Raw genomic sequence first — 24,483 nt, forward strand, 5'->3', positions numbered from 1 at the left:
CCTGGGAAAAGCAGCAGAAGATGGTCCAAGATCTTGGGCCCCTTCCACCCATGTGGGAGACCCAGAAGAGGCTCCTGGCTCCTGGTTTCGGCCTTGCCCAGCCCCAGCCACTGTAGTCATTTGGGGACTGAACCAGCAGATAGATCTCTTTCTCTCCCTGTCTCTCCCTCTCTGTATAACTCTCTCAAATGGATAAATAAGTAAATCTTAAAAAAAAAAAAAAAAAGATTCCTAGTATGCCTGCACTACTTTACAGTCAGGAAGCTGAAGGAGTTGTCCAGGAGAGGATACACTGAACTGAAAGACCCCAGGCACAGTGGAGGACAGGGTAGAATCCTGAAAGTGAGAATGGCTTGAGTTATGCTGAACTTCAGACTCCCAACTTCCCAGAGTGCTCTTCCCCTTGGCTGTACTCTCTGGGCAGCATTTGAAAGAACTTCTTCAATAGCTCCAGTCGGTTTATGAAAAAAGATCTAAGGATACTGACATAGGGGTGGGGGTTCCCAAGGGCATGGCTCAGGCAGACCACTACCCCTCTCATGCTGGTTATGACTTGGGGTTCCATCTCTGTCAGGGCCAAGTATGGAAGTACTTACCCAAGAAGGCAACATTTCAGAAGCCACAGTTGTCTCCTTTGTGGTTCTTTGATTGGGGCTTGTGGGAGTCTCCATACACTATCTGATCTACTACTGATCTACTGACCCATAAGGGCTGGGGTTCCTTCTGTAGCCGGAACAAGAAGAGACTGCTGTTGTTCTGGGCTCCCCTTGAAGTAGGCAGCTCTTCAAGTTGCCCAAAAAATTGGTTGAACCGAACATGACACATGTGCTTCACAAATCCAAAGAGAGTCACCAAGTCCCGCATAGTATTCCTTTTCTAATAGGGAGGGCTAAAAACTCAGCAACTGTTCCTTACTTTACAGAGGTTTTCCCAACAGGACTCAAAATAACTCACTGATGTGACAGGACTCTATATATGTTATATACTGCCCATTACTTCCTGATTAAAATAACAGTCAATTATTATCTCTCAAAGTTTCCATGAGTCAGGAATTGGACAGGACACAGTACATACAGCTTGCGCTTGCTCCATGGTGTTGGGAGTCAAGATGGAAGCATCGAGGGCAAAGGGCTGGAAGCATGTGAAGGCTTATGTATCACCATGTGAGCTTTGCTGGGGCTGTTCCCAGGACACCCACCTGGGGCCTAGGCCTCCTCAAAATTTGGTGGTTGGGATCAAAGGGCAAGAGAGAGGCAAGAAGAGGCCCTGTTGTCCTTTTCTTTTCTTTTCTTTTAAGATTATTTATTTGAAAGGCAGAGTTACAGAGAGGCAGAGAGAGAGAAAGAGGTCTTTCACTCCCCAAATGGCTGCAGCAGCTGGAGCTGGGCCTATCTGAAGCCAGGAGCCAGGAGCTTCTTTGGATCTCCCACGTGGGTGCAGGGGCTCAAGGACTTAGGCCATCTTCCACTGCTTTCCCAGGCCATAGCAGAGAGCAGGATCAGAAGTGGAGCAGCTGGGACTCAAACTGGCACCCCTATGGGATGCTGGTGCTGCAGGCAGTGGCTTTACCCACTACACCACAGCGCCGACCCCCCACTATTGTCCTTTTAGAGCCCAGCCTTAGAAGTCACACAGTGTCAGGGCTACAATGTTCTTTTGGTCAAGGGAATGATAAAGGTCCACTTAAGTTGCAGGGGAAAGAGAAATAGACCCCACATTTCAGTAGGATCATACAGTGTCACAGGTCTGACAGGATTGAAGGTGGATTATTGTGACCATCTTTGGAAGATATGATATACCATAGTGAGAGAGTCAAAACCGCCATAGACTAAAATTATGGCATGGATCTAGACGGGGTGGCAAACTCATCCTGTTCAACCAAAGCAAGCATCAGAAAGCAAAGTGCTTCTGGCATGTTTATGAAGATAGGTGGCCTCCCTCCCCAGTTGTCTTGCTGTATAGCTGGAGAGCAGGAGTCAGGAACTTTCCTGATTTGATTCAAGAGGGAATAACTAACTTCTGGAAGAGCATGCAGTAGGTATCCCCACCTGCTGGAGGTAATGATAGGCTGTGTCCTTCTTCCAAATGCACCCTCCTTCCATACCAGCTAGGCTGACATCCAAGTGGACGTGTGACAGCAGTCACCACTCTGCCATCTGTGGAGTCTAAATCTCTGCACTCCCCGGAGATGTAGTACTGCCTCCGTGTATTATTTTGGTGAGGGAAGAACCCAAAGAACTTCCTCCTCTCCATTCTTTGCTTGACGTTCCTTTCCTTACTTCAAGGCAAGCAAGCCAATGTGGAGGCTCTGCTGCTTGCCACGGACATCTTTTCCAGTAGACACTCAGCACTTTGTTGTGTACAGTGATGGCCCACGGTGAGGCCTACTTGGGTCAAAACTCTTAGCATTTTCTGGTCCCTATGGTTCTACTCCAACAAGTTGAAAATGACATTGTACCCAGGAATTAGTAACAACTAACAATTAGTGTCCCTTTGTTGTCCAAGTGTTTGTATGGTTTCCCCAATGTACAGTTAATCGGACAAAATGGTAATAGGTCCCCTTGGGGGAAGGCCAGGAGTGAGATACACACTGAGCACTCATAGGGCTTTACAAGTTCCCTCCTCAGGATAGCTGGCCTCTCCATCCTTCAACAGCTCTGACTCTGTGAACCGGCTCAGTTCTAGCAAGAGAATGCATAGCTGCATTTCTGTCTTGATGCCATCTGTCTCCAAACTTGCAGATTTGGGCAAAACAAATCAAGTGGGACCCTGCCTCAGTGAACTAACTCCAGAGATCTGGTTACCTATTCTGATTACCATAAATTGCAGTTGGGTCACTGTGAAAGACTGTCATCGGGAGCATCACGATTCCACTGAAAACGGGAACCACATCCCACCGGCACTCTTGACCTGTAGAGAAGGTGCACTAACGCATGTTTTAATGACTCTAGAACTTTTGTAGTATATTTCAAGACTTTGGTAAGGGCAATGTCTTCCGAATTCTGCTAGGGAGAGGTCGGGGAAAGGGGTAACATATTTATTTGGTAATTGATTCCAGATTCCCTCTTGATGATTTCTCTACATCATACAAATGAATTTCTGTCATCTCAGCTTTCACATGGGCCAGTATTATGTTCAACTTCATTGATTAAAAACATGCCTAGCTGCTGGATCTAGGGCATCAAGTCCTGGAGCTTTGGAAAGTGTACCTAAATCGTAAACAATACCAGGCCTCAGATTATACCTTTGGGAGCAGGTGTTACGGCCCAGTGGGTTGAGCTGCTGCTTGGGGTGGCCATAAACAACATCAGAGTGCTGGTGCAAGTCCTGGTTTCTGATCCAACTGCCTGGGAATCCACACTCTGGGAGGCAGCAGATGATGGTTCAGGTTGGGCTCCTGCCACCCACGTGGGCGACTTAGATGGAGTTCCAGGCTCCTAGCTTCAGCCTGGCCCAGTCCTGACTGTTGTGTGCTTTGAGGAGTGAACCTGCACTCTCAGGAAGATCCCTCTCACTCTCCCTTTCCCTCCCCCTCCCCCTCCCTCTCTCTCTCTCCTCCTCTCTCCCTCCCACTGTAACTCCGCTTTTAGATAACTAAATAAACTATAAAAATTATGCCTCGTCTTCTTGACACTCGTCTCAATATTTTCATATGAATTCCTTGCATTTTTCCCAGTGACTGTGTAAGCCTCCGCCTTTGTGCACGATTTGCTTCCTGGTGTCCCATGATGTCCAAAATAAACTATGAGGGACTGGCGCTGTGACATAGTGGGTAAAACCACCGCCTGCAGTGCTGGCGTCCCAAATGGGCGCTGGTTTGAGTCCCGGCTGTTCCGGTTCCAATCCAGCTCTCTGAGATGGCCTGGGAAAGCAGTAGAAAATGGCCCTAGTCCTTGGGCCCCTGCACCCATGTGGGAGACCCAGAAGAATTTCCTGGCTCCTGGCTTCGGTTCGATGTAGCTCTGGCTGTTGTGGCCAATTGGGGAATGAACCAGTGGATGGAAGACCTCTCTTTCTCTCTGCCTCTCCTTCTCTCTCTGTGTGTAACTCTGACTTCCAGGTAAATAAATAAGTCTTTAAAAATAAATAAACTATGAGATATTCTTGCTGAAAATCTTTAACCTGAATCTAAACAAGTCTCTAGACCTAACTAACTTTCAGTTTCTAGGAAAATAGGAAACATCAAGCTTTCTACCAAATAATTAGCTTGAGTGATTAAAAAGTCAACGTCCTGGTTAAAAAAAAAGGGGGGGGGGTGTCACTGCTCCAAATGAAAAGAAACCAAATATACACAATCAACAAATGCAATGCCTAAATTGTTATAACCTAATTTGTTATAACCTAATTATAACCTAATAGCTATAACCTAAATTATAACTTGACTTGAAAAGCAACAAAAGAAATTCTTCTTTATTTTTCATTTTACTACCATTTATTTAAATATTTATAAGAGTAATCTTTTTGGGACTGGGCATTGTAGTACAGTGGTTTAAGATGCTGCCTGCAAAACCAGCATCCCATATGGGCACCGGTTCATGTCCCTGCTGGTCCACTTCCAATCCAGCTTCCTGCTAATGTGCCTGAGAAAGCAGCAGAAGATGGCCCAAGTGCCTGGACCCGTGCACCTGCATGGGAGCCCCGAAAGAAGCTCCTGGCTCCTGGCTTCAGATCAGCCCAGCTCCAGCTGTTGCAGCCAACTGGGGAGTGAACCAGTGGGTGGAAGATCTCTCCTCTCTCTCTAATTCTGCATTTCCAATAAATAAATTTTTTTTAAAAAGTGACCTTTTTCCATAAGTTTTATTAGTTAATCACTTTTCTTCTGTAAGTTCATAACCTGTTGGTTGTAATCTATTGATACTTTTGGATTTTTCTTATTGATTTGGATAAACTACTTTTACAATAAAGATACTACTTCATTGCTAGAGTTCTTTATTTTCTACACATGCTAAAGTAGTCCACAGCCAGAGTTAGCAAAAATAGTACTTGAAGGCTGGGAATGAAGGAAACTTCTCTGCTTCTGTTTGGGAAAGTCAGGCGACACCTGTGGCTCCCTTTATGCTTGCCAGGCCTCAAGTGCTGCATGCTTACTGTACTGCTGGGCTTCGCTTCAAGTTTAATCTCTTTTGCTTTTTAAAATGCATATACCCAGGGCCAGCGCTATGGTGTAGTAGGCTAAGCCTCTGCCTGCGGCACCGGATCCCACGTGGGTGCCGGTTCCTGTCCTGGCCCGCTCCACTTCTGATCCAGCTCCCTGCTGATGCGCTAGGAAAAGCAGCAGATGACACAAGTGCTTGGGCCCCTGCATCCATGTGAGGGACCTGGAAGAAGCTGGCTCCTGGCTCCAGATCAGCCCAGCTCTGGGCATTGTGGCCATTTGGGGAGTGTACCAGCAGATGGAAGATCTTTCTCTCTCTGTAACTCTGCCTCTCAAGTGAATAAATAAATCTAAATCTAAATCTAAATCTAAATCTAAATCTAAATCTAAATCTAAATCTAAATCTATCTATCTATCTATCTATCTATCTATCTATCTATATACTGAATCAGTGCTCCAATATGGGATGCTGGTGTTATACTGCTGGCCCCATGAACTCTAATGTCTCTTATGCAGGTGCAGGGGCCCAAGGACTTGGGCCATCTTCTAATGTTTTCCCAGGCCATAGCAGAGAGTTGGACCAGAAGTGGAGCAGCCAGGACTCGAACCGGCGGCCATATGATACTGGCGCTGCAGGCTGGGGCTTTAACTTGCTGCGCCACAGCACCAGCCCCTCTGATTATTATTATTATTATTACTTATTTTTGAAAGAGTTACACACAGAGAGAAGGAGGGATAGAGGTCTTCCATCTGCCTTTTCATTCCCTAGTTGGCCCCAACAGCCAGAGCTGCGCTGATCCAAAGCCAGGAGCCAGGAGTTTCTTCCAGGTCTCCCACATGGGTGCAGGGGCCCAATGACTTGGGCCATCTTCTACTGCATTCCCAGGCCATAGCAGAGAGCTGGATGGGAAGTGGAGCAGCCAGGACTCGAACTGGCGCCCATATAGGATGCCAGCACTGCAGGCGGCGGCTTTACCCGCTGCACCGCAGCACTGTCCCCCCTCACTTCTGATGTATTACTGTTAAGGGTTGATGGATTACAGGTGGAGGCTTGATCTAATTATAGCATCTGAGAGGTGGGTCTGGGGGAGGTGTTTAAGTCACTGGGGGCGTGCCCTGAGAGGGTTGATTACTGGAGTTCAAGTGCTGCTTAGTTGCTCTCTCTGCTTCCTGGCTCACCCTCTGATGATCACTCCTTTGTACCCACCATGGCCAGCCTCTACAGACATGGGACGGTGGGGCTTCCTGATCCTCAACTGTAACCTCCAAAGTCTAAGCTGAAATAAAGCTTTTCTTTCCCAAGAACCCTGTCTTAGGAATAGTAGTTAAAGTAACGAAAGCAAACTGATACAGGACATTGGTACCGGGAAGCAGGGACATTACTCTCAACTGTGCCTGCAGATGGAGAGAAGCCTTTGGAATCGGTTTACCGGGAAACATGGGGAGAGTTTGGAGGAGCAGGCTAGGCAAAGTTAGAATCTGTAAGGTGAGTGTAGGGGCAGTTCTGATGAGGGCTCAGAAGACTGGAATGCTTCTGGAAATGGGGCTGATAAAGGCGTTCTGGTGAGGTTTCAGATGGAAATGAGAATCCTATTGGAATGGGACTAAAGGTCACCCACATTGCTTGGTGGCAAAGAACCTGGCAGTTTCGCCTCCCTGTCCTGAGGGTTTGGGGAGGTGGAATTTGAAGGTGGCAGATGGTTGTGGGGGTGCAAGACGCTTCAAGGCAGCCAAGTGTTCAGGCTGCAACGGGAGTGGTAACGACTGCTCCTGGTGCATTTACAGTGAGCACAGGGTGGAGAAGGGAACAGTGCAGAAAGATTGGGAAAAATTTTCAGTTTGGCCAGAGAAGGAATGAGGAGAAAGTAGTGTGTTTGGGACAGGGGAACGCCATAGGAAACCATACACATTGTGATACAAAGTGAGTAAGGCCGGAAAGAAAGAAGGAAAGGGAAGAGGGAGGAAAGGGAGTGGAGAAAAGACATTTTGGAGTAATCAGCAAAGACTGAAAATGGTTTTCGGTTATGGTAATTATTGTTAATTTTCAGAGGTGTTATGATGGTACTGTGGTTATATAAAAGGATATTATTCTTCACACATACTTGAATATTTACAGGTATAACATACTTTGAAATGACATAATGAAAAATGTGTCCAATATTGTTTCTGAAAGGGCTTTATCTGGTTGCATATAACTGTAGTTTAGCAATTTCCATTTTTTACAGAGTGGGCATAGTGACAAAGGGAGTTACACTGCCTTTTGGAATGCCCGCATCCCATTCTGGAGTGCTGTTTTGGGTGCCAGCTACTCCGCTTCCAATCGAGCTCTGTACTGATGCACCCCGGGAGGCAGCAGGTGATGGCTGAAGTGCCTGGATCCCTGCCACTCACGTAGGAGGTCCAGGTGGAGTTCCGGTCTCCTGGCTTCAGCCTGGTCCCGCCCTGGCTTTTGTGGGCATTGGGAGGTGAACCAGCAGATGAAAGACCTCTCTCTCTCTCTCTCTCTCTACCATTCTACCTTGCAAATAGATGAGAATAAATAAAAATAAAATTAAAAATAATTTCCAGGGGCTGGCACTGTGGACCTGTGACACCAGCATTTCATATGAGCACTGGTTCAAGTCTTGGCTGTTCCACTTCTGATCCAGCTTCCTGCTAATGTGCTTGGGAAGGTAGCAGAAGATGGCTTGTGCTCCTGCCACCTACACACGTGGCAGTTCTGGGCTCCTAGCTTTGGCCTGGCCCAACCCTAGCTGTTGTGGTCATTTGGGGATTGAACCAGTGGATGGAAAAGCTCTCCCTGTTTCTCCCTGCTGCCTTGCACATAAATAAATAAATCTTTTTCAAAAAATTCCATTGTTTTGCTGTATTCCACTGTATGATAATTCATTTATCCATTTTCTGCTGATGGATATTTGGATTGCTTTCAGCTGGGAGCTATAATAAACAGTGCTTCCAGGCCGGCGCCGCGGCTCAATAGGCTAATCCTCCGCCTAGCGGCGCTGGCACACCGGGTTCTAGTCCCGGTCGGGGCACCGGATTCTGTCCCGGTTGCCCCTCTTCCAGGCCAGCCCTCTGCTGTGGCCAGGGAGTGCAGTGGAGGATGGCCCAGGTGCTTGGGCCCTGCACCCCATGGGAGACCAGGAAAAGCACCTGGTTCCTGGCTCCTGCCATCGGATCAGCGCGGTGCGCCGGCTGCAGCGGCGGCCATTGGAGGGTGAACCAACGGCAAAGGAAGACCTTTCTCTCTGTCTCTCTCTCTCACTGTCCACTCTGCCTGTCAAAAAAAAAAAAAAATAAAAAATAAAAAAAATATAAAAAAAAAAAAAAAAAAAAAAAAAAAAAAACAGTGCTTCCATGGACATCCCTGTGCATGTCTCTTAGTACTCTAATGCCTTTATTTCTATTTGGCCTCTAGCTAGGATTGTGTGGCCATAGGTATGTCTACCTAGCAGTCTCAAGAGATAGTACTAAATTATTTTGCAAAATAGTTGTATCAATTTACACTCACACAGTTCCAACACTTGTAATTATTTTTCATTTTGGTAGGTATTTAGTAGTATCTAATTGTGGGTTTCATTTGTATTTTTCCAACTATTAATGAAACTGGACATCTTTTCATGTATTTGTTAGTCTTTTTAGTATCCTCTTGAAGTACCTATTCAGGTCTTCAAGTTTGGCATTTTTTATTAAATATTTATTTATTTGAAAGGCAGAGTTACAGAGAGAGAGATCCATCTTCCATCCATTATTTCACTCCCCAAATGGCCACAATGGCCAGGGCTGGGCTGAGCCAGAAGCCAGAAGTCCCAGCGGTTCCACTTCCAGTCCAGCTCCCTGCTAATGTGCCTGGGAAAAGCAGCAGAAGATGGCCCAAATTTGGCCCCATCACTTACACAGGAGACCTAGATGAAGCTACAGGCTTCAGGCAGGCCCAGCCCTGGCCATTGTGGGGAGTGAATCAGCAGGTGGAAGATCTTTTTCTGTCTCTCCCTCTCTCTAATTCTGACTTTCAAAATAATAATAAATCTTTAAAAAAGCAATCAGGTAGGGGCCAGTGTTGTGGCATAGTAGGTTGAGCCTCTGCCTGTGGCATCGGCATCCCATATGGGTGCTGGTTCCTGTCCTGGCTGCTCCACTTCCAATCCAGCTGCCTGCTAATGTGCCTGGGAAAGCAGTGGAAGATGGCTCAAGTGCTTGGGCCCCTGCATCCACTCGGGAGACCCAGAAGAAGCTCCTGGCTCCTGGCTTCATATCAGGCAAGCTCCAGCCTTTGCGGCTATTTGGGAAGTGAACCAATGGATAGAAGACCTCTCTCTGTCTCTCCCCCTTTCTATAATTCTGCCTCCCAAATAAATCTTTAAAAAAAAAAATCAGGTACTAAAATCCCTCCAAATTTGTCTTTTTGCAAATTTCTAGGTCTTTTGCATTTCCATATTAATGTTAGAATCTACTTGTCAGTTTCTGCAAAGAAAATTCTAGTGACTTTTTAATGATGTGTATTATAAACTACTACTCATGGATTTCAAAAAACTTTGTACCAGCATAAACTTACCTTTTAATTCCATTTTGATGATGCAGTGCTAAGGTTTCTCCCAGAAGTTCTGTAAGCTTTTGACTTATTTGAAAGCTTTACAAAATGCAATCTTGTTTTAAAATATTATATTTTCCTTATGAATTGAACAATCCTGTTTCTTATAATGTTGTCTTAAAGCCTATTTTGTAAATGTAAATATAAATATAAATGATCCCTGCTTACTTTTGATTAGTATTTGCCCGATGTTGCTTGTGCATTCTTTTCTTTTTGTGTATTTATTTGAAAGGCAGAGAGAGACAAATACAGAAAGAGATCTTCTGTCTGCTAGCTCATTTCCCCAAATGCTTGAAACAGCAGGGGTCAGGCCAGGCCAAAGATGAGCCAGGAACTTCATCTGAGTCTCCCATGTGGGTGGCAGGGGCTCAACCACATGACCATCACCTGCTCCCTCCCAGGACATGCATTTGCAGGAAGCTGGAATTTGAAGCAGAGCGGAACTTAAACACAGGCACTCCTGGTGGGATGTGCTCATCTTAACTGCTACACCAAATGCCTGCCTCCCACTCCTTTATTTCAAAGATTTTCCTATCCTTATGCACCATGCACAATGCAGAAAGACCTTCACTACAGGAATTCCCAAAGGACAAACAGTCCTCAGGTGAAGGAAAGGGATCTTAGCAGAAGTGAGAGGTGCTAGCTGCAATAGGTTTTTAAAGTCCAATCTGACAACCTCAAAATGTTAACTGTATCCCATTCACATTTATTATATTTTTATGTATTTAGACTTGTTTGATACACACTACTTTTTAATTCTATTCCATTTTTCTGTGCCTTTAAAAAAATTCTTATCCTGGGGCCGGCACTGTGGCTCACTTGGTTAATTCTCCACCTGCGGCGCCGGCATCCCATATGGACGCCGGATTCTGTCCCAGTTGCTCCTCTTCCAGTCCAGCTCTCTGCTGTGGCCCGGGAGGGCAGTGGAGGATGGCCCAAGTGCTTGGGCCCTGCACCCCATGGGAGACCAGGAAGAAGCACCTGGCTCCTGGCTTCAGATTGGCGTAGCTCTGGCCATAGCGGCCCCTTGGGGGGTGAACCAACGGAAGGAAGACCTTTCTGTCTCTCTCTCTCTGTTTTCACTATCTATATCTCTACCTGTCAAAAAAAAAAAAAAATCATCCTGCTATTTTCTTGGGGATGGGGGATGGTTTATATTTTTGCTTATTTGCATCTTCTAATTTTTTCCTCTTTATTGGATTGGAATTTACACCTCTTTTAATTCTTTCTTTTTAAGATTTATTTATTTGAAAGGCAGAGTTATACACAAACACACATAGAGAGAGAGGGGGAGAGAGGGAGGGATGGAGGGAGGGGGAAAAGGAGAGAGTCAGAGAGATCTTCCATCTGCTGGTTCATTCCCCAAATGGCTGCAACAGTTGGAGCTAGACTGATCTGAAGCCGGGAGCCAGGAACTTCTTCCGGGTCTCCCAAGTGGATGCAGGAGCCCACTTTGCTGCTTTCTCAGGTGCATTAACAGGGAGTTGGATCGGAATTCTTAAGAGTAAAACTCGAGGCCAGCGCTGTATGGCAGCGGGTTAATGCCCTGGCCTGAAGCGCCGGCATCCCATATGGGTGCTGGTTCTAATCCCGGCTGCTCCTCTTATTTATTTATTTATTTATTTTGACAGGCAGAGTGGACAGTGAGAGAGAGAGACAGAGAGAAAGGTCTTCCTTTTGCCGTTGGTTCACCCTCCAATGGCCACCGCGGCCGGCCCGCTGATCCGATGGCAGGAGCCAGGTACTTCTCCTGGTCTCCCATGGGGCGCAGGGCCCAAGCACTTGGGCCATCCTCCACTGCACTTCCTGGCCACAGCAGAGAGCTGGCCTGGAAGAGGGGCAACCGGGACAGAATCCGGCGCCCCGACCGGGACTAGAACCCGGTGTGCCGGCGCCGCAAGGCAGAGGATTAGCCTAGTGAGCCGCAGCGTCGGCCCCGGCTGCTCCTCTTCCAATCCAGCTCTCTGCTATGGCTTGGGTAGCAGTAGAAGATGGCCCAAGTCCTTGGGCCTCTGCACCCACGTGGGAGACCCGGAAGAATCTCCTGTCTCCTGGCTTCGGATCGGCACAGCTCTCACCCTTGCAGCCATTTGGGGTGTAAACCAGCGAAAGGAAGACACTCTATCTCTCCCTCTGTAACTCTGCATCTCAAATAAATAAATATTTTAAAATATGCTCAAGTTGCATTAAAAGAATGGACTTTAAAATGTTACCATGTATATTTAATAGAGTCTGTTTCACTAATTTTTCAAATACTTGAATTTTCTCTTCAACCCACCATATTCTGGCTTCTGGCCCTGCCACTCCATTGAAACTTCTGCAGAAATTTCCCAACGTTGAACCCAACAGTGCTTTTATGAGTACTTACCTCACCAAATTTGCCTGATTTTACATTTATGGCCATCCTCTTTCTAGGTATCCTAGTCCCTAGATGTCCTTGATATTGCAATTTCATGGGATTTGGTTTGTTTTAAATTTAGAAGCAAACACACACATACACACACAGGCAGAGACAGAGACAGAGCACTCCCAGCTGTTGGCTCACTTCCCGAATGCATGCAATGGCCAGGACTGGGCTTGACCACAGTTCGGAGCCAGGAACTCAATCCAAGTCTCTCACAAGGGTGACAGGGACCCAGCCACTGTGTCCTGCTGCTTCCAGGATCTGTACTGGCAGGAGGCTGGAGTCAGGAGTGGATCTGGAACTTGATATGGGAGCAAGCCTTTTAACTGCTAAGCCAAACACCCACCTCTCACGGGATTTCTTTGTTTTCCATACAGTCTTTCTCCTTATCCACTCCACCTCAGGCCTTTCTTCCTTCACTCTTATTTTAAAAAATGAATACTTTCCTCAAGGTTCTGTCCCCATCCCACTGCTTTTATTTTACAAATCCACTCAATGTGATCCCATCTACTTCCATGGTATCAACTACCACCTACAAGGGGCCAACTCCCAAATTAATTTCTCTAGCACCTACTTCTTCCTTGCATTTCAGACTGTTATATTTCCATTTAAAAAAGTATTTATTTGAAAGGCAGAGTGTGTGTGAGTCAGTGAGTGAATGAGTGTGTGTGTGTGTGTGTGTGAGAGAGAGAGAGAGAGAGAGAAAGAGAGAGAGAGAGAGAGAACTATGAATCTTCCATCTGCTCGTTCACTCCCCAAATGGCTGCAATGGCCAGGGCTGGGCCAGACTGAAGCCAGGAGCCTGGAACTCCATCCGGGTCTCCCATGTGGATGGCAGGGGCCCAAACACTTGGGCCATCTTCTGCTGCCCTCCAAGGGGCATTAGCAGGCAGCAGAATCAGAAGCAGAGCAGCCAGGACTAGAAATGCCAAGCTGATATGGATGCTGGCGTCACAGGTGGTAGCTTAACCCACTGTGCCACAATGCTGGCCCTGAACTTCAGACTGTCAAATCCAGCTTCCAGCTGATCAACCAAAGCTGAATGGATCACAGCCAACCCAGATTCAATATGCCTAAAACCAAACTGCTAATTATCTACTTCTCTTCCTGTAGATTCTTTCACATAACTAAGAAACATGGGAAATTTGACTCTTTCCTCTCTCTCCATCCACATCTCACTCATTACTGAGATCATAAATGTTTTCCTAGTTGCTTTTGATTACCAAATAGTCCAGAACAGTTGAGCCGGCGCCGTGGCTCAATAGGCTAATCCTCCACCTTGCGGCGCCGGCACACCGGGTTCTAGTCCCGGTTGGGGCGCCGAATTCTGTCCCGGTTGCCCCTCTTCCAGGCCAGCTCTCTGCTATGGCCAGGGAGTGCAGTGGAGGATGGCCCAGGTGCTTGGGCCCTGCACCCCATGGGAGACCAGGAAAAACACCTGGCTCCTGCCATCGGATCAGCGCGGTGCGCCGGCTGCAGCGGCGGCCATTGGAGGGTGAACCAACGGCAAAGGAAGACCTTTCTCTCTCTGTCTCTCTCTCACTGTCCACTCTGCCTGTCAAAAATAAAAAAAAAAAAAAAATAGTCCAGAACAGTGAGTCTATGTTGGGAGTAAATGTTGGGAGATGCTGATACCATAAAACACAAATGTTTACCACAAGACTTTTCAGAACCATTTCTATGCACATATTATAATCTAAGTGTATAAGAGGTGACAGAATATGCATCTTTCCCAAGCTAGTGTAGAGTTTCTGGGGGACATCTTTCAGCATCTCACTTGCTGCACAACCAGCTCATGAATTCCTGGCATAAGCCACTCCATTTTCCTCCACTCCCCACTACCATGATGCTCCTGCATCTCTTGCCATCTCTCTGGTTTCTAGCTCCAGTCTTTTTTTTTTTTTTTTTTTAAGATTTTTATTTATTTATTTGAGAAGCAGAATTACGGTCAGAGAGAAAAGTCTTCCATCTGCTGGTTCACTTCCCCCATGGCTGCAACGGCTAGAGTTGGGCAATCTGAAGCTAGGAGCCAGGAGCTTCTTCTGGGTTTCCCACATGAATGCAGAGGCCCAAGCACTTGGGCCATCTTCTACTGCTTTCCCAGTCCATAGCAGAGAGCTGCATTGGAAGAGGAGCAGCTGGATACGAACTGGTGCCCAGATGGGATGCCAGCATTGCAGGTGGAGGCTTAGCCCACTACGCCACAGCACCAGCCCTCTAGCTCTACCTATTTCCTCAAACACGCTGTTCACAGTGATTCAAGAGCCAGCTACCTTACATTCAATTCTGATGTCACTCCCCCATTCATGCTTCATCCTAGACATTCCCTCCTGGGGTATGGTATGCCTGCTACCCTGGCAACAGGTCCAGCTCCAGCTGTCTTACGCTAGACCACATGCAGACTCACGTCACACTTCAGAAACACCAGGGTACTCACTCTTCCCCATGTCCTGTGCTCTCAGAGAGCCCTATCGTTGCTGCCATGCCATTATCTATCTGGAGTACTCTCCTCACCCCTCCTTTTACGACGGTTCACATGTTGCTGTTCTTAGGCGGGTTTCCCTTCCTGGGCTGGGTGCCCCCTAGACCACTGTGAAAGGCATGATAAACGCGTTCCCTGAGACTGCAAATTTCTTAAGAGCAGGGAGTACACTGGTTTCATTCTCTTTTTTTTCTCTGGGTTATTCTTCCCAAATTCTGAAAGCTGATGGGTTCGAAGGCCTTATGCTTTCTCCTTGGGTGGATTCGCCCGGTGCCAAAGCTTTCCACACTACCCACCCCCTGATGGCTCCAGTCCAACACTTCCCACCAGACACTCACACATGTTCTGCTGTTCTTCCAGATCTCCACCTGACCGGCTCAGCCCAACCTCCTGACAACGCCATCCAAGTGGTCCCGGACCCAGCCTCTCCTCCCACCCCTTCTTATCACTCTCTGAAATTAAGTCCATTATTAAATGGACTGGTGTACTGTCAGCTCTCCTATCACACCATCCCATGAGCTTGGGGAGTGCTTCACGCTTCATCTCCAGGGTCCGAGGCAGTTCCTGGCACACTGTGAACATTTACTGAATATCTGCGGAATGAATTAATGCCTCACACAGGTCTGGCAGGTAACCCCTGCTAACAGCTGAGTGCTTTCCACCTGGCGACACTGGGCCACATGCCTCACTGGAGTTGCTCATTTTACCTGAAGTTAGCCCCGGTTTCTGCTGAGACCCAGAGGCTCGGTCACTTCCTGGGCCCCAGGATGAGAAGGGCTGTGAACACCTGCAGCCTGAGCCAGCGCCCACGTTCTTAGCCAGGGCAGTTTGCTCGCGCTCTCATCCGTCAGCACTCAGAGGAAAGAAGAGGGGAGGCGGGGCGGAGGCTCCACCGTCCCTTGTGATTGAGCAGAGAGAGGAAGGGAGAAAACGGACCGATTGTTACTCACCTCTTGCTCTTCACATTGCCTGGTTGTAGCGTTCTCTCTAATCCCTGACAAAGGCCCAGCTCCTGTTCCTCGATCCGACCGCTCAGGAAGGGCTGCATTACCTACTTACCAGGCACGGCTACTGCTCTCCTGGCAGAGAGGAATTTAAAGCTCTGCAGCGGTACAGGGACAGAACAAGAGGCTGGGCACCCAGACACTTGGAGCCCACTGCTGGTTCAGCCAAGGGCTCTCCAGGAGGCCCCGCCAGCTGCTTCCTCTCTGGGCGCAGCTTCTCCTGTGCCTGTTGGGGGTGGGGCACACTCCTAGTGTGATGCCTCTCGCAGGTGTGGGTCCCCACAGGTGTCTCAGCTCCCAACTCCAAGCCACCCCTGGAAAAAGGGCCCCTTTCTCACTACTTGAGCCTTGGCCTGGCCATGCACAACACAGAATTTTGCAAAATATGAGAAGCGAACAAACTGGCCATCCGGGTGTAAGTCACTCTCCTCCAAGAGGGACACAGAGCAGCAGCCACGCGAGCGCTCCTTCCCTGCAATATTTATTAAGGAATTTACACGTACACAGGAGAAAGGCAACCGGGAATCATGGTTCCCACACATGAAACCTTTTAAGCAAAGTTTTCTTGTTTGAATCTTCAAGTGGACAACAACTGAGAAGAAAGCTGTCCAGGCTCTCTGCCCCGCACACCTGGAGGCGGCGGCAAACAGAGCACCCTGGATACACAGGCATGAAAGAGTGACTGGCAGGTTGGGAGACGGGAAAGGAGAAAAGGAGCTATCAGTGAGATGGCGTCTTTTTTTTTTTTTTTAAACCTGTAAGAAAAACTGGCAACAGTTTCAGGCTGTCGATAAATTAACTCCTCTCTGTTGTAAACCTAAAACTAATAAAAAAAAAAAAAAACAAAAAAAAAACACCCAGAGCCGTTGGGGAGTGGCGGGCGGCAGGATTCACACGTACATACGTACACACACACACACGCGCACGCGCGCGCACACACACACACACACACACAGTACACACGTTAAAGCTGTGCATTCCCACTGCAGGGGTCGGTCTTCCAGCCACGGAGCCAGATCCTACTGCAGGCAGTGGGCGGGAGGCTGGGAGCGGGTGCCTGTTTGCGGGTGGGACCCTCACGAAGTCTTTGGTGCTAATAAAGGCTGACAAAGCAGCAAGCTCTGAAGCCCCAGATGGAGAGAGCCACCCCGGGCACAGCAGGGTGATATTTTTGCTCATCCGCATAGGAAAGGGCTTGCCTCCTCCCAGGGCCAGGGCCAACCTGAGCCGAGACCCAGGGAGTGTTTGATTTCCGTGTGTACTTTCCTGGGCACACCATGGCTCCTTCTTCAACCACAAGCTGCGACACTTATTGCCACCTGTGCAAGGGCCGCCTGCGGGTCCTCCTCCTCCACCCCCAGGGACCTCTCTGGGAGACTGGCAGGAAGTGCGACCCTGGGGGAGGTGCTCAGAGGTGTGCACGCTTCTCCTGCGGTGCCAGTGCTTTCTTCCCACCACTTCTAAGGTGCTGGTGCCAGGACAGGAGAGGGGCTGAGGCTGGCAGGGGAGGGGGGTGGGAGGACGCGGACAATAGAGAGCAACAGAGAGGTGTGCGCCGTCGGGGGAGCCGCAGGGCCCCAGCCACTGACCGAGCAACTTCTAACCAAACAGACAGAGGGAGGAAAAGGGCTTGAAGGGAAGGCAGCCGGGGGGAGAAGGGGGAGGGAGAGTGGCAGCCACGCGGGGGCTTCGCGTCTATTTCCACATCTGAGGGCTGAGAGTCTGATTCGCTGCCTGTCCGTTTCCACCGCTCATTGACTGTCCATAGTTCATCACGCCGTTGGCTCCGTAGAAGTTCATCCCAGCCATCTGCTGGGTCACCTGCAAGGGAGAGAGCCCACTGTCAGAGCTGGCTGCTGGCAAAGGCAGGGCGGAGTCCTGCGGCCCTCAGGAAGGGGAGGGGGAGACCCTGCAACCGGCCCCGCCCTTCATGGTCAGATGGGTTTGAGGACCTGAGGCCGGAACCTGAAGGACCCTCTGGGACTGTGACGCTGCCAGAGACCAGTGCTCAGGGCGGCCGAAGGGAGCGCTGCGTGTCTCCCTGCCAAGTCCCTCATGTGAACCACAAGGGGCCTGTTGCCAACGTGCTGCAGCCTCGGAGGCCCAGGAAGACCCGGCTCCACGCTCCCGGCCCACGTCTAGCCGACAGCGGTTACCGTCGGGCAGCGCCGGGCATGCGCATGTGCAGAGGGAAAAAGGAAGGCGCACTGTTCAGTATGAACAGACGAAGGGGAAAGAAGCGTGTCCTGTGGTATAATGAAAGCCGCATGCCCCTTCCTTAGATTCACAGCGTCCACGTTAGCCGTGTCACTTTTTTGTCTCTCTGTAAAAACTTTAAGAACGTTTTCGTGAGCATTGAAAGTAGCCCATGTCATGGCTCTTCTCCCCTGAATGAGTGAGGAAGCACTTTTTTTTTTTTTTTTTTTTTTTTTGACAGGCAGAGTGGACAGTGAGAGAGAGAGAGACAGAGAGAAAGGTCTTCCTTTGCCGTTGGTTCACCCTCCAATGGCCGCCACAGCTGGCGCGCTGCGGCCGGCGCACCGTGCTGATCCGAAGGCAAGAGCCAGGTGCTTCTCCTGGTCTCCCATGGGGTGCAGGGCCCAAGCACTTGGGCCATCCTCCACTGCGTTCCCGGGCCACAGCAGAGAGCTGGCCTGGAAGAGGGGCAACCGGGACAGAATCTGGTGCCCCGACCGGGACTAGAACCCGGTGTGCCGGCGCTGCAGGTGGAGGATTAGCCTAGTGAGCTGCGGCTCCGGCTGGAAGCACTTTCTAAGAACTCAATTCAGGTAGCATCCTCCAGAAACCGAACATGGTACAATATTCTAACACACACTGCATTTCATTCTCATGACTCATTAGTGCCATTGAATCTAAGAAAGCGGTCCTATTACTTTTTTCCTTGACATGGACATTTTTAAAGAGGCCAGACCAGGAGCTGCCATCATGGCATAGCTGCCACCCGTGACACCAGCATCCCATATAGGCACTGGTTCGTGTCATGGGTGCTCCACTTCTTATTTATTTATTTATTTATTTGTATGGTTTTATTTCTATTTGAGAGGTAGAGTTACAGACAGAGAAAGAGAGAGAGAGAGGTCTTCCATCCACTGGTTCACTCCCCAAATGACCACAATGGCCGGAACTGGGCCATTCTGAAGCCAGGAGCCAGGAGCTTCCTTTGGGTCTTGCACATGGGCGCAGGGGCCCAAGCAGTTAGGCCATCTTCTACTTCTTTCCCAGACCATAGCAGAGAGCTGGATCAGAAGAGGAGCAGCTGGGACTTGAACCAGCTTCCATATGGGATGGCCAGCATAGCAAGTGGAAGCTTAGCACACTATGCCACAGAGCCGGTCCCTAGTTGTTCCACTTCTGATCCAGCTCCCTGATTATGTAACTGGGAAAAGCAGCAGAGAATGTCCCAAGTGCCTGGGCCCCTGCCTCCTGTGGAGACCCAGAAGAAACTCCTGGCTCCTGGTTTTGGCTTGGCCCATCGCTGGCCATTGCAGTCAACTGTGGAGTGAACCAGTAGATGGAAGATCACCCTCTTTTCTGTGTCTCTCCCTCTCCCTCTGTAACTCTGACTTTCCAATAAACACAGACATCTTCTAAATAAATAAATAGGCCAGGCCAGATGTTTTGTAGACTATTCCCCAATCAGGCTTTCTCTTGTGTTTTCTCATGACTGCATCTAAGTTACATATTTTTGGCAAGATTCAACAGGTGATGAATCTTAGTCCTTTTTAGTACAAGGTGTCAGAAAGCATATGGCATTAATTTGTTCTATCTTGATAATTTCATATTTGAGCAGCCAGCAATAGTATCTATCACTTAAAGAAAAAAAGATTTATTTATTTATTTGAAATAGTTACAGAGAGAGAAGGAGAGAGATCTTCCATCTGCTGGCTCATGCCCCAGATGGCTACCATGGTCGGGGCTGAGCCAGGCAGGAACCAGAAGTCTCATCTGGGTCTCCTATGTGGGTGCAGGGGCTTAAGTGCTTGGGCCACTTTCTGCTGCTTTTCCCAGGACATTAGTAGGGAGTTGGATAGGAAGTGGAGCAGCCAGGACACAAACTGGCACCTGTAGGGGATGCCGGCATCGCAGATGCCAGCTTTACCCACTATTTCACAACACGGGCCCCTCTCACATTCTTTAATTGTAATTAATATGTATTTCAAGACGTATTTCTTTGAAAATGTATGGATACTCTTTCTTCTATAAGTGTTAACTGTTATTACTTTGTAAGGAAGACTTTCTCTCACTACATTCAACATCCAATTTTTAAAAAAATATCACTATGGACACATGGATTTTTTTTTTGTTGTTTTTGTACAATGTTACAATCCATTACTATGATTATTTGTTTAAAAAAATATTTATTGGGGCCAGCACTGTGAGATAGTGGGTAAAGCTGCCACCTGCAGTACCGGCATCCCAGGTGGGCACCAGTTTGAGATCTGGCTGCTCCACTTCAGATCCAGATAGCTCTCTGCTATGGCCTGGGAAAGCAGAAGATGGCCCAAGTACTTGGGCCCCTGCGCCACATGGGGGACACAGAAGAAGCTCCTGGCTCCTGGCTTCGGATCAGCCTAGCTCCAACCATTGTGGCCATTTGGGGACTGAACCAGCAGACGGAAGTGCTCGCTCTCTCTCTCTCTCTCTGCCTCTGCCTCTCTGTAACCCTTTCAAATAAATAAATAATCTTTAAAAAAATTTTTGAAGTAACAAATGAGCAAGAAACACATGTAATGTTGAAGATCAGTATCTAATGTTTGAAAAGCTTGCCATTTATATGGAATGCTCAAAAATGACATTTAAAAATTTTATTTATTCCTTTTATTTATCTGAAAGGCAGAGCAAGAGAGAGATCTTTCTGCTAGTTTACTTCTCAAATGCCTGCAACAGCAAAAGATGGGCCAGGCCAAAGTCAGGGGCCAGGAACTCCATCCAGGTCTTCCACACGGGTGGGTGGCAGGGACTCAAGTAGTTGAGCCAACAGCTGCTGTCTTCAGATGCTTCCTTCAATACTGTTTCTAGAAAGTTTCCTTGTATGACAGGTTTAAATGTATTAACTCTGTCCCACTGTTTTGTTTTTTTCTCCTTTGCAGGTCTCAGAATATCTCTCTGTTAGACTCTCTGCCTAACTTCTATAGTAACTTCTTTCTGATTCTTTCCCACTCCTATTAACAGTATTAGCCTGCATTTAGTTTTCATCCTTTTAGCTGTTCCATGCCTTTCCACAAAGCCAAATATTTTCCCAGCTGAATCTCTTGTCTTCTGGCTAATCTGGTATTCAGTGTTTATTTTAAAGATAACTTTGTCTTTTTCTTCAGTTTCCTTCCTGAGTTTAATAAACTTTCACAATTTCAAACTTCTTGTCCATTTTGGTTCTACATTTTTGAATTTCTGATTTAAGCTGTTTTGTCCTATCTGAAAAAGCTAGTTAAGAGCATTTTAGTCAGGCCAGTGGCCTGTGGAACAGTTTTCTTCTGCTTCAAGACTGGTTTTAAGGAGAGAATTTTCATTATCTGAAACCGGCTACGCCAGTGTCGGCCTCGAGTCCCTTGTCTTGATCCCCCAGGTAACCAGTGTTCTGATCTACCAGGTCTCGGTTCTGTTCACGGGATGTCGCCTCCCAGGGCACATCTTTCTCTTCCAGAAGGCATTTTATCCAGGCCCAGTCCCCTCTGGGCCCCACTGTCTCTCCTCTCCCATGGTCTCCTCTCTGATGCTGGCTCTGCTGGACTTGGGGGTTTCCGTTTCCCTTGCTGTGTCATCTGAAGTGCTGGTGTTCGGTTTACTGGATTTCATGGCTCAAGGTTGGTCACATGTGCATTCCTTGCTTGTCAGCATGGGGTGTTTTTGTTTTTGAGAATGTGTGCAGATGCAGATTTAGGCAGTGACCCTATTCTACAGGAACCCAGAACTGCTCAGAAAGGTCCACCTTAGAGAGTCCTTCTAGGAAGGAAAAAGCAAACCTAAGTCTTGTCTCTGGCATCATCTCATCCACACAGAAAGGGTGAAGGGATAAGAGTGAGCTACAGAGTGAAACAGACTTGCGGGAAGCACAGAACTCTTGGTGCAAGCAGAATGGGCCGCTTACCTGGGTGAGGTTCCACTGCAGCTGCTGAGCAGGCGGAACCCCATACACAGTCTGGGGCATAGCTGCCATGCCTGCCATGTAGCCAGCCTGCTGGGTGGCCATCATCCCGTTCGGCACGCCCACCATTGATGCCTGCATGCCACCCATGTAGCCTGCAGGCATGGCCATGGGGGCAACCATTCCAGAAGCTCCTGGCTGAGCTACCATGCCTACTGGCGGGGGCATCATGCTCCCCAGGATGCTGTTAGGAGGTGTGACTCCAGGGAAGCTGGGGTAGGCTGTAGGATACGCCATCTGAGCTGGAGCCATGAACATTGCTGCCAAGAAAACATACACAAAGGTCTGTTAAAGAGGAAGGGAAATGAAGTTAGCCCAAACCCTCTCTGGTTCCATCTTTTCAGCTAGAATTTCTCAGGACAGCAAGACTAAGAATGCTCTTTTGCCCAGCAAAGCTGCTAGAGAGGTTTCTACCATACTTGCTAGGGCTTACCAGTGGGCTACTGACCGAGCCACCTCCCCTTCAGCGCCCAGACCCCAGCTTTTAGCCAGATCTCACAGAGGTGCGACACCAGCCCCCACAGGAGGATGGCTCCAAGTGACATACTATCTATCTGCTGATACTCTGTGGCTTCACGAGAAAAGTCACGTTCAGGCTGGGCTGGCATACGATGTCCTGGCCCCCGAAGTGACTGTCCTTTCTCACAACAGATAATTCCTGCATATAGGTCCTCAGCGCCACGAGCCCCATGAAACCGACCTTGGGCAGGCATCTGAGGCGTCTGGGATCCATACAGAGAAAGGATGGAGTCTTTTGAGAGCTGCTTCTTGCCTATTTCTTCAGATTTGCTCCCTGGCTCTGGAAACAGGTTCAGGTTTTCAGGAACAGAACCGGCACTGCCTGCAGTTGGCATGGAACCGACAACCTTAGGGTGAAGAGGGCAGGAGGAGAATTGGAATGGTCCTCACGGAGGTCTCTTTAAGGAGCCCCCTCTCCTTTCTATTGCTTTGAACATTCGCAGTAACAAATTCATGGCTCAAGTTCATAGCTTCCTGCCATTTTTACTGTATAAATATCTGAAAAAAAACACTTAACAGTTAAGTTCTGGTACAATTCTTCGTTCTTCTGCAAACAAATGTGATTTGGTAAGAAAAAAATATGCAAATAAAGCAATCTACAAAAATGATGCAGCAGAGAGAACTGAGCCTAGATCCTGGTGTAACCATTTTACTAGTTGTATAACCAGAGGGTAGTCACAGAACTTTTCTGAACTAGTGCTCACCTGTAAAATTTCATTTTGTAAGGTTGAGGTGAAGACTTAAAATTATTAATGAAACAGATAAAATGATACACCAAAAGCACCTGGCACTGTTCCTACACACTGCAAGCCATTCACAAACAGGAGCCATTAAAAGTTGCAAGATGCTGTTTGGGACACTCATGCCATACTGGAGGGCCTTGGTTCGAGTCCTAACTCCAGTCTCAATTCCAGCTTCCTGCTAATGCAAACCCTGGGAGGCAGCAGGTGAGGGCTCAAGTGGTTGGGTCCCTGCCACTCATGTGGGAGCTCCTGGCTTCTGGCTTTGGCCTGGCCCAGCCCCAGGTGCTGCAGGATTTGGGAACTGAACCTGCAGATGGCAGATCTCTCTGTCTCTATTTCTTTCTCTACCTTTAAAATAAACATAACAAGTGAATAAAACAATTTCTTATGTCTCAAGTCTTTCATACTTACAGCTCCCCGGCAGTAACTCAGGCTGAGGCGCTGACATAAAGCTTTAGCCCTTCTAATAGGTTACCCCTTTGATGGAAGCCCACTCAAAGGGCCCATCCTTTGAGTGCAGAGACAAAGCGGTATGAACAATCATCTTGGGCTAGAGCAGAGATGACACCGCTTAAGGAAAGAGTCAAGAACAAGAAAAGGCAAAGTCCAATTCCATCAAGGAAGTGTGACTTGGTTTGACTTGGTTCGATAATTAAGCTATTCAAACCATCCTTTCCAGAATGCTGTAGAATCTTGAGGAGCCCATAAGACTTACCTTTCTGGGAACCGAGGAAGAAGGGGATGGAACAGAGGCCAAGAGATCTAAATCCTTCTCTAGGGTATTGCTGGTCTTACTATTCGCAATGGAGCAAGCCACCGGAGCATCTGGAGAGAGTCGGAAGGTAAAACGCAACACTGCTCAGTAAGTCTATGCCTTCAAGCAGACAAAAAGTGAAGGCCCACGTGCTCATCACAGACCTGGAAATCTGAACTTCTGGAACCATCTAGCTTGGGTGCTGCTACTCAAGAGGCCTCACCCACACTCACAAGAGCACTCTGGGGAAGCCCACGGCCCAGCTGGCCGGCCTAGGGCAGCAGAAGCTCACAGCCGAAGGCCACGGCAACACTGCAGCCAGAGGCTGGCTGGCTCCCTTCTGGCTATTTAAAGGGCAAGGTGGTTAGGATTCTTTCTCAAAGAGGAATGAAAAAGTATAGAAATTAGGAGCCTAAGGAGCCAGTAACGGAACTCAGCAGAAGTGGACTGGAGCAAAGTACCACTGCCAGCGCTGTGAGAGGGGCAGAGGAGGCTTTCTTCCCGACAGGGGCAGAAACCACTTCACGACCTCACAGGGGAAAAGGACCACAAGGCAACAGGCCATCGTAGAAACAGGCTGCACCTGAAAACTCGGACGGGGCAGGGAGTGGAACTCAGCGCTGTGGCCCCAGGCTCCAAGGTGCTGATTAGCAAAATCTATTGAGCACTCGGTATGTGCCAGACATGGGGCTATGAGTTTGTGAGTCTTTCTAGCAACTCTTTTGAAG

The 24,483-nt window shown here is 48.3% G+C and overlaps 1 protein-coding gene across 2 annotated transcripts in view; it reads right to left on the minus strand.

Annotated features, from left to right (window-relative positions):
• Window positions 1–16,041: 16,041 nt before the first annotated feature.
• Window positions 16,042–24,483, minus strand: part of SMAP2 (small ArfGAP2) — a 53,852-nt gene continuing 45,410 nt past the window's right edge. For both annotated transcript variants that reach the window (XM_002715186.5, XM_070078695.1), the window contains exons 7-10: window positions 23,717–23,826; window positions 22,440–22,605; window positions 21,683–21,999; window positions 16,042–17,397 (exon numbers count right to left, since the gene is read on the minus strand). In XM_002715186.5, coding sequence (XP_002715232.1) covers window positions 17,272–17,397; window positions 21,683–21,999; window positions 22,440–22,605; window positions 23,717–23,826 — 719 coding nt within the window. In that variant the 3' untranslated portion in view covers window positions 16,042–17,271. The remainder of the gene's footprint in view (window positions 17,398–21,682; window positions 22,000–22,439; window positions 22,606–23,716; window positions 23,827–24,483) is intronic.

The sequence above is a fragment of the Oryctolagus cuniculus genome, chromosome 7 (assembly GCF_964237555.1).
Source record: "Oryctolagus cuniculus chromosome 7, mOryCun1.1, whole genome shotgun sequence".
NCBI classification, from domain to species: domain Eukaryota; kingdom Metazoa; phylum Chordata; class Mammalia; order Lagomorpha; family Leporidae; genus Oryctolagus; species Oryctolagus cuniculus.